General features: G+C 55.0%; 2 protein-coding genes across 2 annotated transcripts in view; one reads left to right on the plus strand and one right to left on the minus strand.

Moving 5' to 3' along the window:
• Positions 1 to 6: 6 nt before the first annotated feature.
• On the minus strand, positions 7 to 19104 carry VPS26B (VPS26 retromer complex component B). The gene is made up of 6 exons (XM_082659704.1): positions 18692 to 19104; positions 10854 to 11010; positions 6433 to 6597; positions 4260 to 4435; positions 2670 to 2812; positions 7 to 2275 (listed from the first exon to the last, which is right to left on the minus strand). The coding sequence occupies exons 1-6, from the start codon at positions 18912 to 18914 to the stop codon at positions 2129 to 2131; spliced, it is 1011 nt and encodes a 336-aa protein (XP_082515830.1). The 5' UTR covers positions 18915 to 19104; the 3' UTR covers positions 7 to 2128.
• A 610-nt stretch (positions 19105 to 19714) lies between these two features.
• The window catches only part of NCAPD3 (non-SMC condensin II complex subunit D3), a 57397-nt gene continuing 54604 nt past the window's right edge, over positions 19715 to 22507 (plus strand). The window contains exons 1-2 of the mRNA XM_082661232.1: positions 19715 to 19838; positions 22129 to 22283. Coding sequence (XP_082517358.1) covers positions 19775 to 19838; positions 22129 to 22283 — 219 coding nt within the window. The 5' untranslated portion in view covers positions 19715 to 19774. The remainder of the gene's footprint in view (positions 19839 to 22128; positions 22284 to 22507) is intronic.

Here is a 22507-nt window from a genome sequence, read left to right on the forward strand (position 1 = left end):
AGCCTTCCTTAACCCACCCCTGAAGTATCTGGTCCCAGAGTGGGTAAAACCAGCAGTTTCAGGACAAGTTGCCAGACTGGAGTAAAACCAGAATGCCTTTCTCAGCCATGGGCTTGTCTAAAACAGGCATTAATAGAGTGGGTGTCATTGTTCACCAGGGGCCACAGACACCAGGAGGGCAGGTGTCGTGGGTCAGGGCGGGGCGTCTCCCCTTGTGTGCGGCAGGGCAGTAAGAAGAGACCACAGAGTCTGGTGGACCGTGGGCATGATGCCTCCGAGCCCAGGGGCTTGCTTTAATCAGGGAGAGAGCTGAAACAGACTGCTTTGTTTAAAACAGCCATTGAAAAGACACACGTTGAGAAACTTGTAAACACCGCAGCTGCTCAACCCCAGGCCGCACTGCTTGGTTCAGTCCCTATGCTCTGCCAGGGTCCCAGGGATGGGCCTCCCCTTCCCCGACGCACAAAGTGGCAGAGAATGGGGCAGGGGAAAGAACAGAAGCTCCCGAGAGGACAGAAGCAAATTCTACCTCTAGTTCTCTCAGGAGACAGGCTTCAGGTGTCGGGAAGGTTGGGAAGTGAATCTGTGGTCGGCTGGAAGGCAGAGGGATCGGCAGGTACCTAGTAGTTAAGGGGCCAGCTGTCGTGGGATGCGCCAGAGCCCCAGCTCACGCTCCGGAGAAGGCGAGGGACACAGGAGCTGCCTCTCCCACGCTTAGGCCCCCAACCCTGATAATCCAGGGGCAGTCGCACAGGTGGTCCTGTCCCCACGGGGACTGTCCTTCACACCTGAACCCGGGGTCCAGCCTGGGGGAACCAGCTTCCCTTGCTTGGTTCTTCTGCCCCCAGTCCACCTCGAGCGTCACCCCAAACGCCCTTCCCTCCCATCTCAGCTCTGATCCGTGAGCCCTGCCCAGTCCGAGGCCTACCGCTGCACCAATTTCCGAGGAAGAGACGGGTCCCCGTTTTCCACACTAACTGAAAGATGACACAAGAACCAACCCCTCTGCTTCCCAAATGACAGAGAACTCAGACCACCAACTATTGTACCTGCTGGCCATGGGGGTCTGCTTGGTCTTTCTAGAAGGGAAGAGAGGCCAACAGGAGACAGGAAGGACATGTACACCCTTAACAGGACAGGCGCGGTGCAGTGCAACAGCAGGAGACCCTCTCTAGCATGATGAGAGCGTCCACATACACAGAACACCAACGGTCCTAAGCTCTGGTCAGCCGGCTGGTGGGGAGGATGGCGGCTCAGGAGGCCCTCCCCTTCCCCCCAGCTCGCAGGGTGAGCACAAAGCTTCTACGTGTGAGAACAAGTGCCGGTTCCCAGGAGTGAGATGAGCAGCAGGGAGCCAAGAGGGTCCACTCCCGGGGAGGCGGAGAGAACAGGCCCTTCCCGGACCTCTCCTCGGGGGAAAGATGTCCTCGTTCAGGGCCCGGGGCTGAGGACCTCTGGCCCTCAGGGTTGCCCGCACCAGGCACAGCCGCCGAGGTCCACCCGGTTGCCATCCACGGGTGACACAGATGTCTTTGTGCCCAGGGACATCAGCCAAAGCCCCTACCACAAGCTCCCGTTCCATCCAGGACATGACTGACCAGAGTCCCTGGGAGGTGCCCGGTCCCAGCGGTGAGAGAAGGGCCAGAAGGAGGGTGGCTTGTGGAGGCTCCAAAGCACCACATTCGAGACTCCCAAGGAGGCAGCTTCCTGGTCTTGAACCCTCACCGCCAGTTAGAGCGGGGCGGGCGCCACACCCTCTGCCACTCGCTAAGGGACGGGGGAGGGGAGTGTGAGACAGGACCACCCGTGGGACGCACCCCCAGCCCCCAGCTCCTGTCCCGGGAGGCTCAGAGCCCAGCCGCGCTGTGCTCCCGCGGCCCAGGCAGCCCCGCAGCCGGCTCTCCCCGGGACGCCCCCTCTCCCTACGTTCCCATCAGCCACAGCGTCCCAGAGACACTCCCTCCCAACCCCAACCCCTTAGGTTCTTCAGGAAAAAGAATTTACATCAAGAACATGATTTGTTTTCAGGTTGCGAGTAGCGGGTCAGCTGAGCATCTTGCTGCCCCGGCTGCTGGTGCCTGTGGGCCTGGAGCCGGGGTGGGAGCCCAGCAGCTTCCTGGCCCCAGGCCTACTGTCTGCTGCTGCCGTCGGACAGCTGGCCAGGGTTCCGCGCCTCCCCCAGGGGGGCCGTGCCCTCGAAGCGCTGCGAGGCGATGGCTGCCTGGTGGGACATGCTCTTCCGAACGATGTCACCCTTCCGCCACAGCACCACTTCCTGCAGGATGGGCAGGCGGGGGTGGGGGGGGCAGGCGACACATGAGAGGGAGGCCTGGGGAGGGTCCCAGAGGCTCTGCCTTCTCCCGGGAATCTTAGGCAAAAGCCTCCGCTCATATCTCACCAATGACAGCAGCCGTCCACACCTCTGGGCCCCAGGTGCCTGCTGACGGTGTGGCCGGGAGGGCAGAGCAGCCGCAGGGGCTGGGCCCGAGAAAGCAGACTCTGGGCGTCAACTGGGAACCCCCGTCCTTGCTGTGGGGCTCGGGGTAAACTAAGTGGCACAGAGACTAACCAGCTCACCCCCCATCCCCATCCCGTCTGCTTGCCCTGGGCGGGGACGATGCCCTCTGATTCTGTCTGGGCGGCCGGGGCTCTGGGGGCGGCCAGCTCACCTGCTGCTTGAAGTAGCGCCGCTCCTCCTCATCAATCAGCACCAGGTTGAGGTAGTAGCGCACAGAGAACTTCTTGTTGATGTCCCGCATGGTGGGCGTGAGCTCGTAGCCCGCCAGGAAGAGGCGGATGGGGATGGACTCTCCTGCAAGGGCCAGGCGGGAGTCAGGGCGAGGGCAGGGGGGCCCCACCTTACACCGCGGTGGAGGGGCTGCCTGAGGGGGGGGTTGGACACCCAGGCTAACGCTTCTGCCTTCGGGGAGGCGCCTGCCGCTGCCTGGTGAGTGTGAACAGCACAAGAATGCTAGGTAAGCATCTTCTGACTCATTTAGTGTGTATAGTTGTTGGGTTTAAGAGCCATTGTCAAACCCCAGCTAACCCACCACGTCACCCAGTAATTCTGATGCCACCTCCCTCCATCCCAATTAGCATAGCCCCCACCCCGTACGCCTCCCCTCTAAGTCGAGTTGGCAGGGTGTGGTGGTCTGGAAAACAGAAAAGCTTCTCTCTGGACCCAGTTCTCTCCACTGACCCGAGGTATGACTCTGAGTAAGTCTGGTGCTTTCCGTGGACTTTCATTTTCTCATGGGGAAAATTATGATATCAGGCTACATAATATTTTAGATCACTTCCAGCTCTAACACTGTGCCTCTCCTAAGATAAGTGGAACAAAATCAGGGCAGAATTCTGCTGAGAAAGTCCAAACCTACAGTGCAGCCTAAAGCCAAACACGAACCCTGTTTCACTTCGCACTGTTCTGTGCTCATCTCGGTGTCCTGTCAGTGCCACTGGGAGGGTGAGCTCAGCCCAGCTGCTCGGATGGGGAAACATGGAACAAGCAGGCAGGATGGCTCAGCCCTGCCCCGAGGACCCCGCTCGTGACGCCCGAGGGCCTGAGAAAGCTATGACACCCCTCCTTCCACGTGGAGCAGACTGGGAAAAAACTGAATGAAACCTCAGCAGCGCCAAGCACTGCTACGTGAAAACACTTCATCATCAGCTGCTGCAGAGCCAACAAAGAATGTACACGACTGCTCCTCCTAACAATCACACAACTTCCCACCCAGCTCTCAGCTCCCCTCATCCCAGAGGTCACGCCGGCACTGTGTGCAGCACTAGAAGTGTCCGTCAGGGTGTGTGGACTTAGCGAATGAATTCAGAGCATGACTCGTTTTACCTGAGCAGGAACTAAGTAACAGAAATGAGGATTCTGCTTTAATCTCTTGCCCATCCCCCCCGCAGCAAAGAAATTCAGAATGTCAATAAGAAAGTGTAAACAGAGTGTTCAAACTGTATCTGCTAAACTGGTGTTTTTCAAACGTCTTTTGATTTTTTTTAAGACATAACTCTTGAGATTTAAACTGCAGTACAAGCTCAGTCTATAAACGAGGTCCACTCGGACGTCTGCTGGGTGAAGGTGAGCGGGGCCTGAGCTCCACACCCCCAGCCTCCTTCTCCTCCTTCTCGGGACCCACAGTGCACAGTTAGAGATTAAGAAATTACGGGCTACCAGGCCCCCTAACTTTGACAGGATGATCCCTGAAGCCCCTCCAACACTGGGGCTAGGCCGAGGCCATGGGGCCGGAGCTCACCTCTCACGGGCGCGCCGTCCATGATCTCGTACTTGGCAATGGTGTCGTTCTCGTGGTACACATTGGGGCCCGTGCCTGTCGTTTCCCGCTTGATGATGTCTATCTCCATGTGCTTGATCTTGATCCTCACCAGCAGGAAGTAGATCTTCCCCACAATGACATCTTTCAAGTGGTACCTGCGGAGAGGAAGGTGAGAGGTGCGGCCCCCGCACGTGACAGGCCTCCTGGTTCCAGGAGAGGGCGCTGCCCCCCAAGCTGCCCCGCAGGGCGAGTCCCAACGACCTTCTACACTTGAACCTGCGTCACTTCCCCTCTGCTGTCCCACCTGCGCCTCAGAGCATGGTTCCGTCACCCTCTGCTCAGCGCTTTAACGAGTGCATGTGTTTTAGAGGCTCTGGTGTGAGAGGCTGACCCGCAAGTGTGGGGACCAGGTCCCGGCTCTTCCTCCCGCTTCCAGGAACTGGGCTTTTCCCCCGGGGCCAGCCGGCAGCAGGGCTGCTCTGTACCAGGTGTGGCCGCAGAAAGCAAACCTTCAACCTGAAGCTCAGGACGGGGGACCTGAGGATTCGAGCTCCCGGATCACAGGGGAGGAGCCCTAGGGAGTGCAAAGAAGACAGATGACGTGGTGGGATCCGAGGAGGGGCAGACGCGGGTGTGGACCCAGGTTCCCAACCTGCAGGTCTGGGGTCTCCCCACCACTTCACGCCACCTTTCTGCCTTCAGCCTGCCTGGGGAGATGGCGGATGCACAAGGACTGAGGAGAGCAGAACTCTGCTGCTTGCAGCGCGTTAGAAGGAATGCTCAGAGCACAGATTCTCTGGGCATTCAAACGTTTAAAGATTGAACGTTCCTTTGTTCTAAATGAAATCTTACACACAAGAAACACAAAGGAGCCGCGTGTGATACCCGGGCCCCGCTCCTCCTTCACAGCACCTTTCCACTGACCTGACCAAACCCCTCATTTTTCAGATGAGAAACCCCAGGTACAGAAGTCTTAGTACCTGCTAACCTGAGCCTAAGTCCTTAGTGGCAGAACGGGACGCTGTCCTAAGGTCCGGGCTCTTCCTGTCTGTTCAGACGGCCTGGCACTCACAGGGCAGCCTGCTCTGCAAGGGCAGGACCCGGTCCAGCCCGTCCAGCCTGTGACACGCCTGTCTCACGCTCACCTTGGTCTTGACTGCACTGCTGGCTGCGGCTGCTTGAGCGCCTTCGAGGTGGCACACCCTTCACTAGGAGGCTGGGGCGCTGGTGGGCAGGCACTTTGGGGGCCTCTGTCTCAGGAGGGCCCGTGAGACCCAAGACCATGAGGAGGAAGCACAGGGGCCTGCTCCAGACTCGCCCTGCCTGTCCTGTAGGGGCCCATCGGGGCCACGCTCAGCACCAGGCCAGGCCAGGCGGGAAACGGCCTTCCCTCCCCCTGTCCTGGGAAGCACGTGTGTTCCCAGCCCTTCACGGGAGAGCCGCTGCTCAGGCCTCCACCCTCCGAGCCTCTGGAGGCCAGCGGGTCTGAGGTGAGGCCTCCCCACGGGGAGAAGCCTCATTAGAGACTTGCAGGGGGGAGGGTTAGTTCTCTGTGAATAGAAGACACGTTTACTTTTGCATATTTGATTCTCGAACATTTTCAGGAATGTATCATATTAAAAAGAGAGCTGCTTGCAGTACATTTTTGAACTGTCAGCAAGTTTTGTGATTTACAAGCACTTACGTATTTGGATGTTGTAATAGCAGGCACAGTTTAAAACATATATGGCCAGTTAAAATAAAATTACTTAAAGACCTTTATAAAAAGGCATCAGATATTCTTTGTTACAATTCATTTTAATTCAAGGAGGAAGCAGTCAACTTGGCTTTCCTCACTTTGGTTTCTAAAGACTCACTGTATACAGGATACAAATGATAATAGAATGGTATTCTGAGGTTAATCTCATCAGTAGAAGGAAACAGATGTACCTAGAATCCAAAACAAATACTTTAAAGTTAGTTTCGCTTGACTTTGAAAGACCTCATAGGATGTTTAACTGAAGTTTGCCCTCTTAAGTTAGTACAGTTCAGCTGCAGTGAGATGCAGCTCTTTCCTGACCCGTGACCTCGGCCGGCCTGCACACACATCCACCGCGTTATTTCTGTGGCCGCCCCCGCAGGTCACCACCAACCAGCCGGGCCCGACACTCACTTGGATTTGTTGTACTCAAACTCGATGTGCAGACAGTCCTCGATCCCAACCTCCATCTTGATGGAGGAGTTCAGCTCCGGGTACGTGCTCAGCGTGTGGACCACGATGTCCATCTCCTTGACAACATCGTTGAGGCGGCGGCTGATGGTAGCGCGAAGGAAATACCTGAGGGACGCAGACGTGCGGTGAAGGGCCACTCCCAGCCTCCGGAGCCCACCCCACAGAGGACCCCTGGTAGAGGTCACCCCCTGGGGCTCTGACTGCTCTGAGAATTCACCGCTGGGTACCCCCTTCCCAGGAAAATGCACTGAGACACAAAATCCTGCAATTACAATTCCAGGGAGATCAAAGTCCTTTCCCCAACCCTCCTCTAAGCCTGAGCTCCGAGGTAAGAGGTGACGCCTCTCTCTGTACCTCAAGAGCAGCCTCGCTGCCACCTGCCAGGCACCGTGTACAGCTTCCATTTCTTCAACTAACTCCCGGCTCTTCGGGCACAGGGATCGCATACTCATGTTTGCATGCTGTTTATTTAACAATATTCGATCAAAGAGCATTTTTCAAGTCCCTCACAGTTAAACAACAGGAATAAGATAATGGAGAAATCAGGTCAGCGATGCATCGCGCATGTTTATTGCCGGGCCTAGGACGGATAAGATGGAGTCTCACAGGGACTCATCGTCCCCTGGGGGAGATGGGCAGATCAACAGAAAAATTAGAACACATGGAAAGTGTCCATTCAAAGGCAGGAATCAAGTGCTGTGGGGAGAGAGGGGTGCCTTCAGGAGGAGCAGGCCTTAGAACTAAAGCAACAGAGGTGGGAGAGCCCCAGGTCTGAACAAGGATGGTCTCCGGCTAAGCCTAGGGTCCTGGGACACGTTAGAAAGAGGGAAAGACACAGCGCTGAAAGGCAGTGAGCCATGCCTGACCGCCAGCCAGCCCTTCATTGTGGCGCCCCCCGCACCCCTCGTCCCCTTAACTCTGTGCGGCCCTCTAACAACGCTGGGACGGTAGGCCTTGGTGGGGACCTTGGTGGCCCTCCTCTGCAGCCTCACCACCCCCCGGCTACCCTCTCCTTCCTGCTCCCTCCATGCAGCCCCAGACGTGGCTCCAGCCTGCCCTACGGCTCAGGCCCTCAAGCCCCCACGCCCTGTGGAGCGGGGCCTGGCAGCAGTGTAGAAGGGAAGGCTCCACAAAGCTTCCAGCTGCTCGAGCGCCTCCCCTGCGCCAGCAGTCTGGAGGCGCAGGGGACTCACCCCGGGGCGCATCTGCCACATAACTGCTCTGGAGAGGGACATGGGGATCTATACTTTTTAAAGCCCCCCCCCACAATGATTCTAACACAGGACCCTTGGTAGAGAACTACTGTCTGGCATCCTGATGCTTCAACTTCCCAACTTTCTCAACACATCCAATCTCTCTCCAGCTAAAGCTTCTTCCTGAGTTTATAAAAAGTCCCAAAGCCATCAATCCCCAGGACACTCCCCAGGGCCCACACTCCACCTTTCCTCAGAAACAGCTGTCCGGGGGTCCTGTTCTAACCCTGCAGCTTCGTCCCCAGGCCCTACGCCTCGCCCCAGCTTCCGTCTCTACCACCCAACAGGAGCTGCCCTCCCAAAGGGAGCACAGGGCTCACAGCTGCCAAGTCCAGGGGCTTTTTTTTTTGGCATCAGCTCTGCATTAGAGCGTAAAACACTCCCTTCTCATTCAAGCATCACCCCACTCCTCCTCCGTCCCCAAGAGTCCCAGTAGGGTCCCCAAGAGTCCCAGTAGGGTCCCCAAGAGTCCCAGTAGGTCCCGGGCTCTCCTCTCCCACAGCTCCCCTCCTGGAAAAACCTATCAGTTACCACCTCTGAGCAGGTGATTTCCGACAGTGCATTCCTCTGTCCTGAGCGACAGGCTTGATTTCCAATTGTCTGTTCTGCCAGTGCTTCAAACTCCTCCCTGGAACTGGATGAATCGCCTCACAGGTCATCTCCTCCTCCTGATGGCCCTATGTCTGCATCTCCACTCAATGGTCAATTCTGCTGGCGTCTATTAAATTCCTTGTTTTCTGCCTGTTCCCATGGCGTCCACTAAAGGAAAACTCAGGACCTCACACAAACCTTCCCACAGCCTTGACCCAACACTCCACCCACCCATCAAATATGACATAGTGACTTCAATCTTCTAACAGAACCACCGCCCTGCCTAAAAACAAAGGAAAAGGAGTCCAAAATAATCTTTTCATGTTTCCCCTCTGCCTGTAATAAGACACAAGCCCTTAATCTGGAACTTACATCTTCCATTAACTAATGTTCCCGATTTTACCTCCTTTCTCAGCATGAATCCGGAAGTCTTTGTCTAATTTAGACAGTAACACTTTTCTTTCATTGTGATAAAATACAAAATACAGGGTGCAGAGCATGCACCCCAAAACATGCCACTCTGGCACGAGGGTTCTATTGAGCTGAAAGCAACAGGGAAACAGTGCACACAAGACAGACTCCGGGGCCCTCTCCACCAGGAGAGGCTGCACAGCCTGGGAGCTGCTGGGGGTGCTGCCCACAGAGCGCTCCTCACCAAAGCAAGCCTCTCCCCGTGCTTCCCATAGCTCGAGCCGCAGGGCCCCTTCTCTGCCTCTTCACTTCTCTGTTAAGATGCTGCATAAGCCCAAGTTCAACTGCCCCTCAGTCACCGGGCAGAGCTCAGGTGGGAGCACAATGAACACGGGAATACACCTGCTTGCTTGCCTCTGGCCAATCTGTCTTCCATCCGTCCGATTTGCAGAGCCCGCGCCAATGAACCTGACATGGTGGAGGGAAAAGTTTTTTCCTCCCCTCCAATATATATAACACAATGTAACCATTTTTACGGGCACAGTTCAGTGGCATTAAGTACACTCAAGGTGCTGGGCAGCGGTCACCACTGTCCATCTCCACGTGTTCACCTTCCCCAACTGAAACTCTGCCCTATCAACCACTAACTCCCCAGCCCCTTTCCCCAGCCCCTGGCAACCACCATTCTACTTTCTACCTCTATGATTTTGACTATCTAACTGCTTACAGAAGTGGAATCAGTATTTGTCTCTTTGTATCTGGCTTATGTCACTGAGAACAATGTTCTCAAGGCTCATCCATGCCGTAGCAGGTGTCGGAATCTCCCCCTTTTCAAGGCTAAATACTATTCCACTGTGTGGATACACATGTTGTTCATCCACGCATCTACTCATAGACACTTGGGTTGTATCCACTTTTTGGCTATTGTGAATAATGCTGCTACAAATGTGAGTATACATAAATCTGTTTGAGTCCTTGCTTTCACTTCTTTGGGATTATACACAGAAGTGGAATTGATGAATCATACGGTAATTCTATTTTGAAGAAGCACCATACTGTTCTCAACACCTTTCTTTCTGACATAAGAACATTTATGAGAAGTCCACTGCAAAACATCAAATTCAATAGCAATAGGCCCCAAGCCCAGCTTAAGTGCTGACTAGATACTCCTCACTGTTGCTGCCCTTCTGAGTGCAGTCACGCAACGCTGCTGAAGTGGGGCAGCACCCGTGCTTAGACCTCTCTGCACAGGCTGGAAAGGAGAGCCTGCAGCCCCTCTTCTGACGGGAGAGGGGAGAGCTTGCAGTAGCCCACACCATGCCACATGCAGGCCTCAGGTGACACCCAAGACCTGGAGCCAGGCATGCAGAGTGACATCACATACCCCGGAGGCCATGGAATCAGTCTCCCCCTGCAGAGTTTCCAAGACTGGAACAAGGAAAACAATCCCATGTACTTAAAAGGTGTGTATTAATGTTTTAAAACTTGTCCTACTGTGTTACGTTTTACTCCCTCATTGTCCCAAAATATGGAGAGGACGGGTCTAGGATTAGAACCCAAATCTATGACCCGCTTCTCAAGTGACAGAGCTCAGGACTCCGCCACCATCTCGTGCAGAGCCGGACGAGGATCAGTGGCCCTGAGGCCCAGCCAGGGGTGTGTGAAAGCCGAGTATCCAACTTTCGGGAACTTTCAGAATCAGCTGTTAATCACAACATTTAAAATTAAATTACAGACACCTGCACTCGAATTCTATTAAGAACAAAGGTAATATCCTAGCTATTCTGGTGTGTCACAGTCCTCTCTGCTCCTGGGCCGGGGGTGGTGGTGGTGACGTCTGGTGCCTGTGCAGCAGTGTGCTGTCGAGGGGCAGGTGCGTACCTCTCAACTCTGCACTCAGGGGCGCTGGGTCAGTGGCTCGAAAGTGGCCACGGTGGGGATACCGACACTCCAGAAACGGACAGACAAGCCAGGAGCACTCCTCCTGGAGGGAGGCCCACTGCACAACCCCCCCCGCAGCACACCTTCCCTACAGCCACACAGAGCCTCAGAAACGGGACACAGTCAGGGTCCGTCCACACGGGGCACCCTGGGGGCGCCACTTACCGCAGCTTCACGTTCTGCCCAGTGTAGGACTCATAGGGCTTCTCCACGTGGGTGAACTCAAAGTCGAAGGCTTGTGACTGGGTGACCTCTCCGGGCCGGGCCAGGTCCTTCACCAGGGACACGAACTCGTGGTGGTTCCCACGGTCGTAGTAGAGTTCTGCAGGGAGAGCATTGACCACTTCTACCAGACCCTGAGCTATGTGGCCCGGCGAGGGGGCTCCCAGCTACAGGAGCCTCCTGCCAACACACAGAGCCTCCAGTCTGGTTTATGGCTCCCTCGCTTCCTGCCCTGCCCCTGCACTGCAGCCCAGAACCCTGGGTGCCCTCTCCCGCCCCTTCCAAACACCCTGCGTAGAGACCCTGTCCCTGGAGCACAGCCAGAACCCGACATACTCCTGCTCCAGGGCACCGGGCAGCACCCGTGAGGGACACAGCAGGGGGACCGCGATCAAAACGCCACATTTCCTAAAACACATTCAAAACTACTTCTAACTTTGGAAAGCATACTCATAGTTATTCGGTCACATCACCCTCATAACCACCTTGTGAGATAGCTAGGACAGCCCTATCACCCATTTAACCGACAAGGAAACTGAGACACAGTGGGGTCGGTGACTGGCCTAGGGTCCCAGGTCTCCCGCTGGACCGCATCTACTTCTAGGACCTGGCAAAATGGGGGTAGCGACATAACGCACGCCAGGTGTTGTGAGCACGGGACGAGGCGATGCAGGTAAAGGACTTGGAGTGGTACTTAAGAGACGGCAAATGCTCCAGAAGTATTAGCTGCCTCTGCCCTTCAGAGAGGAGTCCATGTGGCCGACGGGACAGAGGGGCTGTAACAATGCCCCACGTCTAAGTTCAGGGTCCCCAGACTTCTGTGAACATCAGAATCACCGGGGGCTGTGTTAACACACAGACGGCTGGGCCCCACCCCTAGTGTTTTTGATTCCGGGGGTCTGGGGTGGGGCCTGAGAATGGACATTGTTAACAGACTACCAGAGATGCTTCCTGCTGGTCCAGGGACCACAGTCTGAGGAGCACTGCTCTTCACCCATCCTCCTCTGGAAACACTTCTGCTGTTTATTATGAGTCATGCCACCTATTTGTTCTAGGTTATATATGCCTGTTTGTACTCTGCTATGTGTTAACTTTTGCTCCAGGCGTGGTCGTTAGAGATAAGGCCTATGTCCCCAGCTTCCTGGCACCCCCAGTCCCTGGCTGTGCAGCAGGGACACTTAATACCGACTGTGACCCTGTGTGGCCACGTTACAGTCAAGGGACCACCCGTGGGCACCCTGCAGCAGGACAGGCAGCAGGCAGTGTACTCTCGTCGCTTCTGCTGTTGGCTGCCTGGGGAGAGACAGGGCCACAGGGAGGCATGCCTGGGACAACCGCCCGCCAGGCCTGGCCTGCCTCTCTGGAGCACAATGCTCCAGCTCTCTCAGAGCATCCGGGGCTAGGGAGGACCCCAGACAGCAAAGGTCTGAGCCCCCCAGGATCAAAGCCTTCTTGGGCTCAAGAAACCAGAGCTCTTGCCTCCCAGAGCCAACACAGTGTCCAGGCCTGCCATGGGGACGCTCGGGAGGGGAACGTGATTCCAGGGGTGCTTTCGGCCTTGCTGCCCTGTCCGCTGACCCGGACAGCGCCACCCCCAGAGCCTCTTCTCCCCAGGCAGCGAGGCATCGGAAAGCGCAGTGGGCTCCTAAGGTGTGTCCAGCTCGAGAGGAAGCAGCAGTGCGGTCAGTCCCCAGCCAGCGCTGCTGCTTCTGTATGCACACCCAGTGCACCCTGTGAGCATAGTTTGTGCTCATTTCCTACCTAGTTACGCTTGGATCCACCTTACGTTACAAACAATCCACCTTCTCTTCCAAACACCAAGTGGAATCAAGCAGCAGGCAGCGCTCTGGGTAGGGAGTGATGACCCACAAAGCCGCCAAAGGGGGAGGGCAGTTCAAACCTTCCGGGCAGGGGGTGCTGGGGAAAGGCGAACAGCCATCCCTCGTTTTGAAATCCAACAACTGTGCCCCCAACCAAGGTAAGGAAGTGCAGTGACCAGGTAGGAACAGAGCCAGTGGCCAGCCTGTGACAAAGGCCTGTCCACTCACTCTTGCTGGTCCTTTGCTACTGGAGTCTCTGTTGATGGGCACTGACCCCTTAACTGGGGAAAGTGGTGCCTCCGTTCCCAAGCACTGGATTCTGCCATAGTTTCAGGGGACAGAAGCAGGCGGAACAAAGCCCCAGCGTCTGTGAACTTTAAGTGGGAAATCCCGGAGTCAAGAGAAAGATGGGAAGAGAAGGATGGAAAAACACACAAATGTGCTCACACAGCCTCAGAGGCAACATGAGAAACAAACCAGAGAAGGATCCACAGTGTTCACAGAGCACTCAGATCGCTGGCACCAGGGGTCCCAGCAGAGAAGCTGGGCTGGGACCCCCCGGGGGGACAGGGCCTTCCTGCCTGGCAGCATGTCCTCCCAGGGCTTCCCCGCCTCCCCCCAGACATCGTGAAAGAGTGGCCAGTGCATAGTCTGAGTGGGGCTTGACTGGGCTTTTTAATGCATACTTTATAAGCCATTTGCAAGGCTTCTGGAAACATTGTGGGGCAAAGGGGCAGAAATAGCAGCCGTACTTCACTGCGTGCCAGAAAGTCTGGTTTCCTCTTGCATAAATTAAAACAGAAAACCCAAGACTGTTCTAGCAGGAGGTCTGCCCTAAAGAGACTGTCAACTGCCTCTTTCTTCCCAAGTTACCCCGAGTTCTCCCCAGCCTCCAAAGCCCACAGGGACCAGCCATTTCAAGCCAGAAGGAGGAACTGACCGGTTCTTTCTTAAGGTAACTTCCCAGTCTCCGTCCAACAGGAGGAAATGACTTCTGTAGTCAGGATGTTTTCACCGAAACTTGCCACCAATGGCTGAGGAGTGAATTTGCCACTTTGGAAGGAAAGTGAGACAGCTCTGCCCCACGGGGTCATCCCGTGAAAGGCGTCCTGAGACTCGCTGCTGGGCTAGGCTTCACACTGGTCTTGGAAGAAACCTAAGCCAACCAGGGCAAAAACACCTCTTTCAAACAGCCTGCTCTTCCCAGCTGCTGTCTGCTGACTGGCCACCTGGTCAAGATTCACGCTCGCCACGTCCACTTGGACCTCCTGGGCCTGGTAAGCCTGCGGGAGCAGTAACGTCTCTGGGCTGCCCGTGCCCAGCCAGCTGCCGCTCTGCTCCAGGCCCTGCAGCAGACTGTGAGTACGTGAGAATCAGTGTGCCTCTCCCTTGGCACTCATGGCTTCATGAATTAAAATACAGAAGGCCTCCAGGGTCTTACCAGCACAGGCTCGACTGGGGCTGATGGGTTTAGATTCACCCAGTGGCATTATTTTAAAAAATTAAAAAAAAAAAAAATCCAGAAGTTCTCTCTCTGGCTTTGGAGTGCAGGGGTATTCAGGTCCTCCCTCCTCTGCAAGTGTGACTGTCGAATTACCTTTGGTTTATTTAACCCCATCCATCTGCAAGGTGGCCTGACACCCTCCACGAGTGTTCCCCCAATGATTCCACCTAAAAAATGGTCTCTCCATCTTCTAATTACAGAACTTCCCTCAATACTCCTTACGTGCCACACTGTGTTCTTCTAAAAACATGGGCCATCGAGTGACATGGGGGGTGCCCTCACCACACATTTGCTGGTGTTGTTGGAACACAGACCAAACCGCTGGGAAGTGCACAGTAGACACAGGAAGAATCCCAACATGGCTCAAAAACTTCAGGAGAAGGACAGAAAAATGCACACAACAGGTGGATGAATCAGGGGCAACACCTGAGCTGTCGGTGCAGAACTGAATGGGGGCCTGACAACTCTTAACTCCTTATGTTAAGGGAGAAATCACAAGGCCTCTAGAATAACGGTGGAAGAAGGGCTTCAGTCAGCCAGGGGAGGTCAGGGAAAGCTTTCTGACGGGTGTCATGCCTGCTGGGCTTTAAGAATGAGTGACAGCTTGGGTGGAAGGCCATTCTTTGCAGAAGGATGTTTATATACAAAGGGAAGAGGCCAAGACCCCTCTAAAAGGAACATGATACTTTGAGGAAAGCACACGTGGCAGGAGTGAAGGGTCGCAGAGACTCGGCCGGAGAAAGGCAGAGGCAGCTTGGGAAAGAGCTGAATGACTTCTCCCCTTCAACCGGCAGGGAGTCAACAAGAAGAATTTTAAGGAGGTGACTGACCATGTCAGCACTGACGTTTAGAAAGTCCACTCTTACAAAAGATGAACTGAAAGAAAAGGCAAACAAAGGCAGGAAGGCCAGTCAGGTTGCTACACACAGAAGCATCAAAGTTAGCAGCATCAAGAGCGGAGAGGAAGCACAGACTCGAGATACCCTAGAGTATCTGGGTACTGGGTACTGGAGAGGACCCAAACTGAGATGCCAGTTGGACGCGTAGGAGGGGGAGGGAGGGGCCTCGAGGACTCCCGGATTTCTGAGGCTGAATGGACCCAGGTGACGGGCCAGAGTGGAGAAAACAGGAGAAGCAGCAGGGCTGGGGCTGGAGCAGGAAGAGAAAAAGGTTTCTGGTTTGGATGTGTCTTTGAGGGACCTGAGGGGTATCCAGCGGGGGACTCTAGCAGACGGTTAGAAACCCAAGCATGAAACTCAGGGGAGAGTCCAGTGAGGACAAAGGATTGGGAGTCATCGGAGTCTAAGAGGACACTGCAATGAGGGGTGTGGATGAGGTTGCCAGAGTAGCTGACAGTGTGAGAAGGGCCAGCAGACAGAAGGGCCCCCCTTCCTGCCCACCTCCCAAACCAAGACCGAGACAGGAGCTTTTCTGAGCAGGGGCTGGGCCGCTGTGAGGAATGGGGTCAGAAGAGGACCGATGCAACGATCACCAGACAGCTGTCTCTGCCTGGACTCCGGGGAGACCCTTCCACAGGTTTTCCCTCGGGCGAGCGCGCCTGCTGGGAGAACACACCGGGCAGGAAGTGCAGGGAGGCTGGCCTGGTGTGAACAGTCCCGTGGGCTGTCGGCAGAGGAATCAGGGCTGACGTTTTAAAGGTCCGGCCCCTGGAAACTTCTGGATGGATCCAGCTTAACAGGGATTATGAGTATTTGCGATGAGTGCCAAACCCTGCACTTCATGTACATTGATGATCTCTACTAGTCCTCACGAGACCCTTGCAAAGTCCGCATCTTATAAACGGAGCCTTATCTAACCTAAGTAACCCTCTGCTTGACCCTCAATCACGCACCAGGCTGTCCTTCTACAGAAGGACACATACACTTTCTTTTTTTTTTTTTTTTTTTTTTGGTGGTACGTGGGCCTCTCACTGCTGCGGCCTTTCCCGTTGCGGAGCACAGGCTCCGGACGCGCAGGCTCAGCAGCCATGGCTCACGGGCCCAGCCGCTCTGCGGCATGTGGAATCTTCCCGGACCGGGGCACGAACCCGCGTCCCCTGCATCGGCAGGCGGACTCTCAACCACAGCGCCACCAGGGAAGCCCCACGGACACATACACTTTCATCAGCAGGAAAAAGAAATTAATCATAAGGATAGGAATGTTAAATACATAAATCACTTCATTTTCAAGCTGTGGAACTCTTCCCAGAAACTCTTCCCAGGAAGCAGGGAAGGAAGAAAAGAAAGAAGGAAAAAAGAAGCAAATCCAAGAGACTATGGTTTGTAAGAAGAAAAGTTCTGAGTGAAACCGACGAGGAAGGTGTCCAGAGCACAGTGACATCGCCGTTCTTACCGCAGTCCAGCTGTAGGACCATCCTGTGCGTCATCCGTACAGCCAGACCTTAGAGCCCGACCGAAGTTCCACCCACTTCATGCAGCATCAAGAAAGCAACGAAGGAGAAAACCACACGACCACAACCATGGGGAACTTACTCACCAGCCTCGCTCCAGTGCCCTGAGGTCAGTTCACAGAGCCTCTCAGGTACAGGAGACAAATACACCACACTCCGCACAAAGCCTGGTCCCTACACATCTCAACAAGGTGATTCTGTTATTATCCTTGTCTTACAGGTGAGAAAGCTGAGGCTCAGAGAGGGGTACAGCTTCCCCAAAGCCAAGGGTGGACTCAGCCCAGAGTGCTCAGGGGCCCAGGGAGAGTTATCAATGGAAGCAACAAAAGGTTCTTAGAAATCTGAGCAGGGCTGCTGTCCTGGGATGCCAGGAGACAGACAAGAAGGCAGGGCAGGGACGGCACCTTGTCAACTCCCTTTCATTCAGACTGCAAGGAGGCCTTGCCAGTGTCCCCCCTGAACAGCTCATTTCACAACTGCTGGGGCACAGGGGGGCAGGGGACACTCTGGTTACCTTTCATGTATTGGCGAGGTGTCACCCCCTGGAATGATGGTACAGACACTGGCTAGACATGCCTGTCTGCACTCGCATTGCAGAACCAAAGAATCCAGCAATAACCTTAAAGCTACGACGTAAAAATACTAATTCTAAGTAGGCAAGGACTTCTCCACTTCTTACATCTTACGCCTAGCACAGAATGCTGTGGGTTCATCCTGTCTACCCAGTGGCTCTTTGCTAGGAGTGAGTTTACCTTACACGGATATAAGACATTCCTGTGGTTCTAGTATCTGGCGGGTAGAGGCCGAGGAGGCTGTTAAACACTCACCCACAACAAAGAATGATCAGGCCCACAATGTCGACAGCACTGCTGTTGAGAAACCCTATCCAAGCCGGAAGCAAGAGAGCAGAGGGTCTGAAACTCACTCTTCAGCTCCCTTTCAGGCCACTCGTATTCTGGGTTTAAAGTAACAACAAACAGGTTCCTATAGGATCAGCCAGCCTTCAACCTGATTTCCTTTTCTCAAACACCAGAAGCCAATACTCCAGGCTGAGCACTGGGCTGCAGAGGCAGGCCGCACGGCCTTTTCCCAGGGCTCCAGTATTTCCTGCCTCTGTAAAAGGGGAGCAAGATTCTGTGCACGGCTCTCAGGGAATGACAGTGAGCATTCAACGAGCTTTCACAGGAAATCCCCCCCCCCCCAAACAGGGCCAGATGTGCAGAGCCTGGTATGGGGTATGAATTCTCTGCCAGAGGTCTTTTCAGGCCACATGGGTATTTACTGTGAATCTACCCCTGAACGAATGACAATGACAATTTATTTCAGAAGCACCTGCGAATTTTAATAAACACAGAGTCCAAAGAGAACTGGAAACAACCCCGTGCTGACTGGCAGCTCTCAGATATTCGGTACAGCTACTGCCTTTTATTGTCTAGTTGTAACTGCTAACACTCATGTTGGAAGAGTGTTAGAGCCTTGAGAAATTGTGACCACTTAATTTGCGTCTTAGGAGCATCATTTCTTTAAGAAGATGAGTCTGCTGAAGGCTAGGTTCTAATCAAGAAGTCTAAGGGACGCCGGCTGGCTGGACAGAGGGCTGACGCTGGAGCCCGCGGGGCTGCTTTCTCAAACAGCTCCCGGTGAAGGTGGGATGTGAGAGGCAGGCGGGACACAGGTACTAGAAAGGGGTGGACTGGCCGCGGGACTCGGTGGCCACGACCTGCGGGCGGGCCCAGCAGCACCGAAGGCAGGAAAAAGGAGCCCGGACCCCGGGTGGGCAACAAGGCTGCGCGGCCTTAGGCGGCGAAAGGGGATACGGAGTCGAAGTAATGGGGGCGGGGGTTAGGAAGCAAGGGTTAGGGAGCAGGGTCAAAGGTCGGGGGTCGTGTCAGGGACCAGGGGTTAGTGAGTGGGAGTGGGGGGGGGTCAGAGGCGAGGTCAGGGGTCAAGGGTCAGGGGTCGGGTCAGGGTTGGGGTGGAGGACAGGGTTGGGGACCGGGGCGCGGGGGCAAGGAGCGGGACCGGGTGGGGTGGATCCTGCACTCACCAATCTGCCCGATGAACTCGACCTTGATGCCCTGGTGCTCCAGCCGCTTGTTGGGGTTCTTGAGCGCCAGGCTCACCTTCCCGGACACCGTCTCCCCGTCGTAGAATAGGAAGTACTTGTCCTTTTTCCCATCCTCCGTCTTGTGCTCGGCCCGCTTCCTGCTGTCCGCATCGTTCAGCAGGATGTCCACATCCACGCTCTGCCCGAAGCCGAAGAAGCTCATGTCCCCGCCGGGCCGGCCGGGCCTGGGAAGGCCGGAGGGCTGGACGCGGCGCCGACGCCCGCGCTCGCCGGGCCGGCGCGGTTCCGAGGGCAGCGCAGAGCAGGCGCAAGGCACCCGCCCGCCGGTGCTTGCGGCGCCGACCAGCCAGCCAGCCGCCCGGCCCGGGAGCAGCGCCCGCCGCTTCCGCCGCTCAGCCGGACGCGCCGGACTCGCCGCGCGCATGCGCACGCCCACGCCTCTCCTGCTAGGCCGCCGAGCCTCCGGCGGAGTGCGCGCTGCGCATGCGCGCCGGGAGAGGGCCGCTCGGCTTTCCCGCAGTTGACATGGCGACCAGGGCTTCCTTCCGGATCTCCGGCCAGATGTCCCGTAAAATTCAGAACTAAAGATGTCCTTTCTGAATGCCTTGTTTTGCTTTTCCTTTATTTAGTTCGGTAAACGGTAGGTCGCCACCCACACTCGAATGTGTACACCTTCGATGCTGTCTGATGGGTAAACGCGGCCCTTTGACACGCACAAGAAATGCCGCTTGACAGGGGAAAGAGGTGACAATTACAACAAAAAAGTATACTGCCTCAGATTCTCTTCAGAGTGTCCCCTTTTAGGGAGACGGGACATTAGATTTAGCTCTTGACCCCCAGTTCTGAGGAAAAGCTGAAAACGACCCCCGACCTCGGCTGCGAGAGTGGGTTTGGGCCCGCCTCACCCTTTGCGCATGCGGCGGAAGGCCCTGCTGATTGGCCAGCGGACGGACCGGCGGGGCGCGGTAATTGGTTGGTGCGAACCCCGTGTCCCCCTGAGCCCGCTGGGTCTTCTCGGCGCGCGCGCCGGAGCAGCTTTGAAAGTTGAGGCGAGCGGCGGTCATGGCGGCTTGGCGGGACCTGGCGAGCGCCCTGCAGCCCTGGTGCCCGCTGGACCTCAGTCCAGGTGAGGACGCGGCCGGGGCCTGCGGGCTGCGGGGGGTGCTGGGGAGGGGTCGCGCCGGGCAGCGGCGTTGGCGCTTCTCCGCGGGCTCCTTCCGCTCTGTGCTCCTGCTTCTCGGCCTTGCCTCCGGGTCTGCGCGGACAGCCCCGCAGGTGCCGAGGCTTCGGCAGCGCGTCTGTTTGTTGGGCCGGGCCGACTTCCTGAACTTGAGGCCCAGGGGTGCGGCTGGCGTCCCCGGGCGCCCATCCTCCCTGAAGGGCAGGAGGTGCCCCCCTCCCCCACCTCCAGCCTCTGGTGGCGGCGGCCCCTCGTCCTAGCCTCGCCCGCCGCTTCCCGAGGCTGCGGTCCAACCCGCGCCCTCGCTGTGGCCCGTCTTGGCGCTTGGGGCACCTCTTGCCCTTCTGGCGCCAGCACTTCCATCCCGACCCGGCCCCACACCCCTTCCGGGACCACCTTGAAAAGGCCAGCGTGACCCGCCGGGTCTCTGACCCTTCAGTGGTTCCCTCGGGTTCCTGAGTTACCACAGTCTCTGTTTGCGGCGAGAGCCTTCACCTGTCCCAGCGGGTGCTCTTTTTCCAGAGCTGAGCTCTGGAGTCGGACCTGGGGCCGGTGCCTTGGTCCGCCGCTGAGCACCCGAGCCTCGCGGGCCTCGGTCGCTTGTGTCAAATGGGGGTTCTAAGATCTACTTTGCGGGCGTTCGTGAAGATTGATTTAATACCTGCACCTGCTGTTAACAAAACAAACTTGGGTCCACTTGGCCCGTGCGCGGCAAGGCCAATCTGCTGACCCCCGGTTGTGGTGAAGCAAAGTGCAGCCTTCATCGCAGGAACCGACAAGGCGTCCAGGCAGCTTGTGCTTAAAAGACCCCAACTCCCCAAAGGCTTTCAGGGGAAGAGTTTAAAGACAGGGTGAGGGAGGAGAGTTGAAGGGTGTGTGATCACCTGGTGAATATTCTTCTGATTGGTTGGTTGGTGGTGAGGTAGTCAGGGGTCAGCAGCATCAGCCTGGTTCCAACCCGTCTACCGCGCTTGTGGGCAGCAGTTGACTTCTCCCACCTGTTGGGGGGGTGTTTCAGTGTCTGCAAAACGGCTCAAAGGACATGGCTCAGACTAGTATCTGTAGTCCTTGAGGAGGAACTAAAGGTCCTTGACTTTGTTTATTGGCTAATTATTATTTTGCTTTGCTTGACTGTTTTTCTCTCTTTCTGCATTTTCTCAGTTTTCTCATTATGTTTATCCTTTGACTCAAGTTGTTCTGCAGACAAAGGCAGGCGGAGCGCATGGGGGGAGGGGCTGTTCTGGGAAGGCCCCTAGGGACCGGCCGCATTATACTACCTGCTGAGTAAGTGCTGATAACAACTCATCCTTCACAGCTGAGCTCAGTGCTGTTACGATGGTGTTGGTTTCTAAACAAGTGATACTTTGTTTCCTTTTGTGCTTTGTTATGGGGTCCTCTCTGCCTGGGATGCCCTTCTCGGTGTCTCTTTCCCTGGTAACCCCCACGTGTTGGAGCAGCTGAAGGATCGTCTTCCTTCCCACCTCTGCCCCCTGCCTCCCCCAGGAATAGTCTCCATCTGCTCTCTACTGTTGTACTGTCTACTACGGCTTTAACACCTATCCATTGTAGACGTGATAATAGCTGTCATTTGTTGAATATATTGATTTTCTGATTCCAGATCTTTTATCACTGGGACTTCGTAGTTTCGATTCAGAAATGAGGTCAGAAATATGGGTGTGCATTTAAAAATATGCATATAAAATAAGTGGGAGAATGTATGAGAGAAAAAGGCAAGAAAAGATGCAAGAACATTTTTAGGAAGCTGATTGTATTTGTTAGGAGATCAGTTAGGGAAGAGTGAATGAGTAATTAAAGCATGTTAAATAGTCATTTGCCTCAGCTGTCCCTTTGTGTTCTACACTTTATTTGGGTTTATTAACTTGATTGTAAGACTTTCACAAAGGGACAGCTAAGGCAACCTTTCATTAACCTTCTCTTCTCCAGATTGAACATACGGGAAGGCTGGATCATCCCCCAAACTGTTACATCTGAAAAGTGTTTTCCTTCTTGATATTTTTAGATGATGACCAACCTAATAGCCAGCTGTCAGTTAATGATTAAAAAAAGATGTTCTAACCTCTTCTGCTTCCTTCTAATTCTGCCTCACCTGTATGGTATAGTTAAATGTGAGTTGTGACTAGTAAACTTTTCTCTTCATGAATGTACTCAGCCTCTAAAGCTTATCGGTCTTTCTTATTATAGAACATTTGTTGACTTCATTGCATTTTCCCACTAGAATGGGTGGGCACAGTATGGGAACTGGAATTCACGGAAACTGAGCCTCTGGATCCCACCATAGAAGCAGAGATCGTGCAGACCGGACTGAGCGCATTCACAAATCTCTATGACAGTCTTTTAACTTTTGCTGCTGGGGAGCATGGACCTACAGAGGTAAAAAAAAAAAAAAAATCAAGCTAGCCATTTAGTTGTCAGAAGTGGAAGATAAAAGGCCCTATTATCATCTAAAGCTTAGTCTTTTTAGTGTATAGTTCAGAAGGAGTATGATAAAGAGTGGCATAAAGAATGTGGTTCATTTATTGGGGTAGCCTCATAGCTTTCCTTCCAGAGGTTCAAGGTATTAATCTGTGATTCTTTTTCAAGTCATGACCACTGTT

The sequence above is a fragment of the Grampus griseus genome, assembly GCF_964374135.1.
Source record: "Grampus griseus genome assembly, chromosome: 8".
In the NCBI taxonomy this organism is placed as follows: Eukaryota; Metazoa; Chordata; class Mammalia; order Artiodactyla; family Delphinidae; genus Grampus; species Grampus griseus.

Coding starts and splice junctions, on each gene's coding strand:
- VPS26B (XM_082659704.1), bottom strand. CDS start 18,914: ATGAGCTTCTTCGGCTTCGGGCAGAGCGTGGATGTGGACATCCTGCTG. Junction 11,011..18,691: donor CGAGTTCATCGGGCAGATTG/GTGAGTGCAGGA, acceptor CTCTCCCTGCAG/AACTCTACTACGACCGTGGG. Junction 2,276..2,669: donor GGCGCTACTTCAAGCAGCAG/GTGAGCTGGCCG, acceptor CCCATCCTGCAG/GAAGTGGTGCTGTGGCGGAA.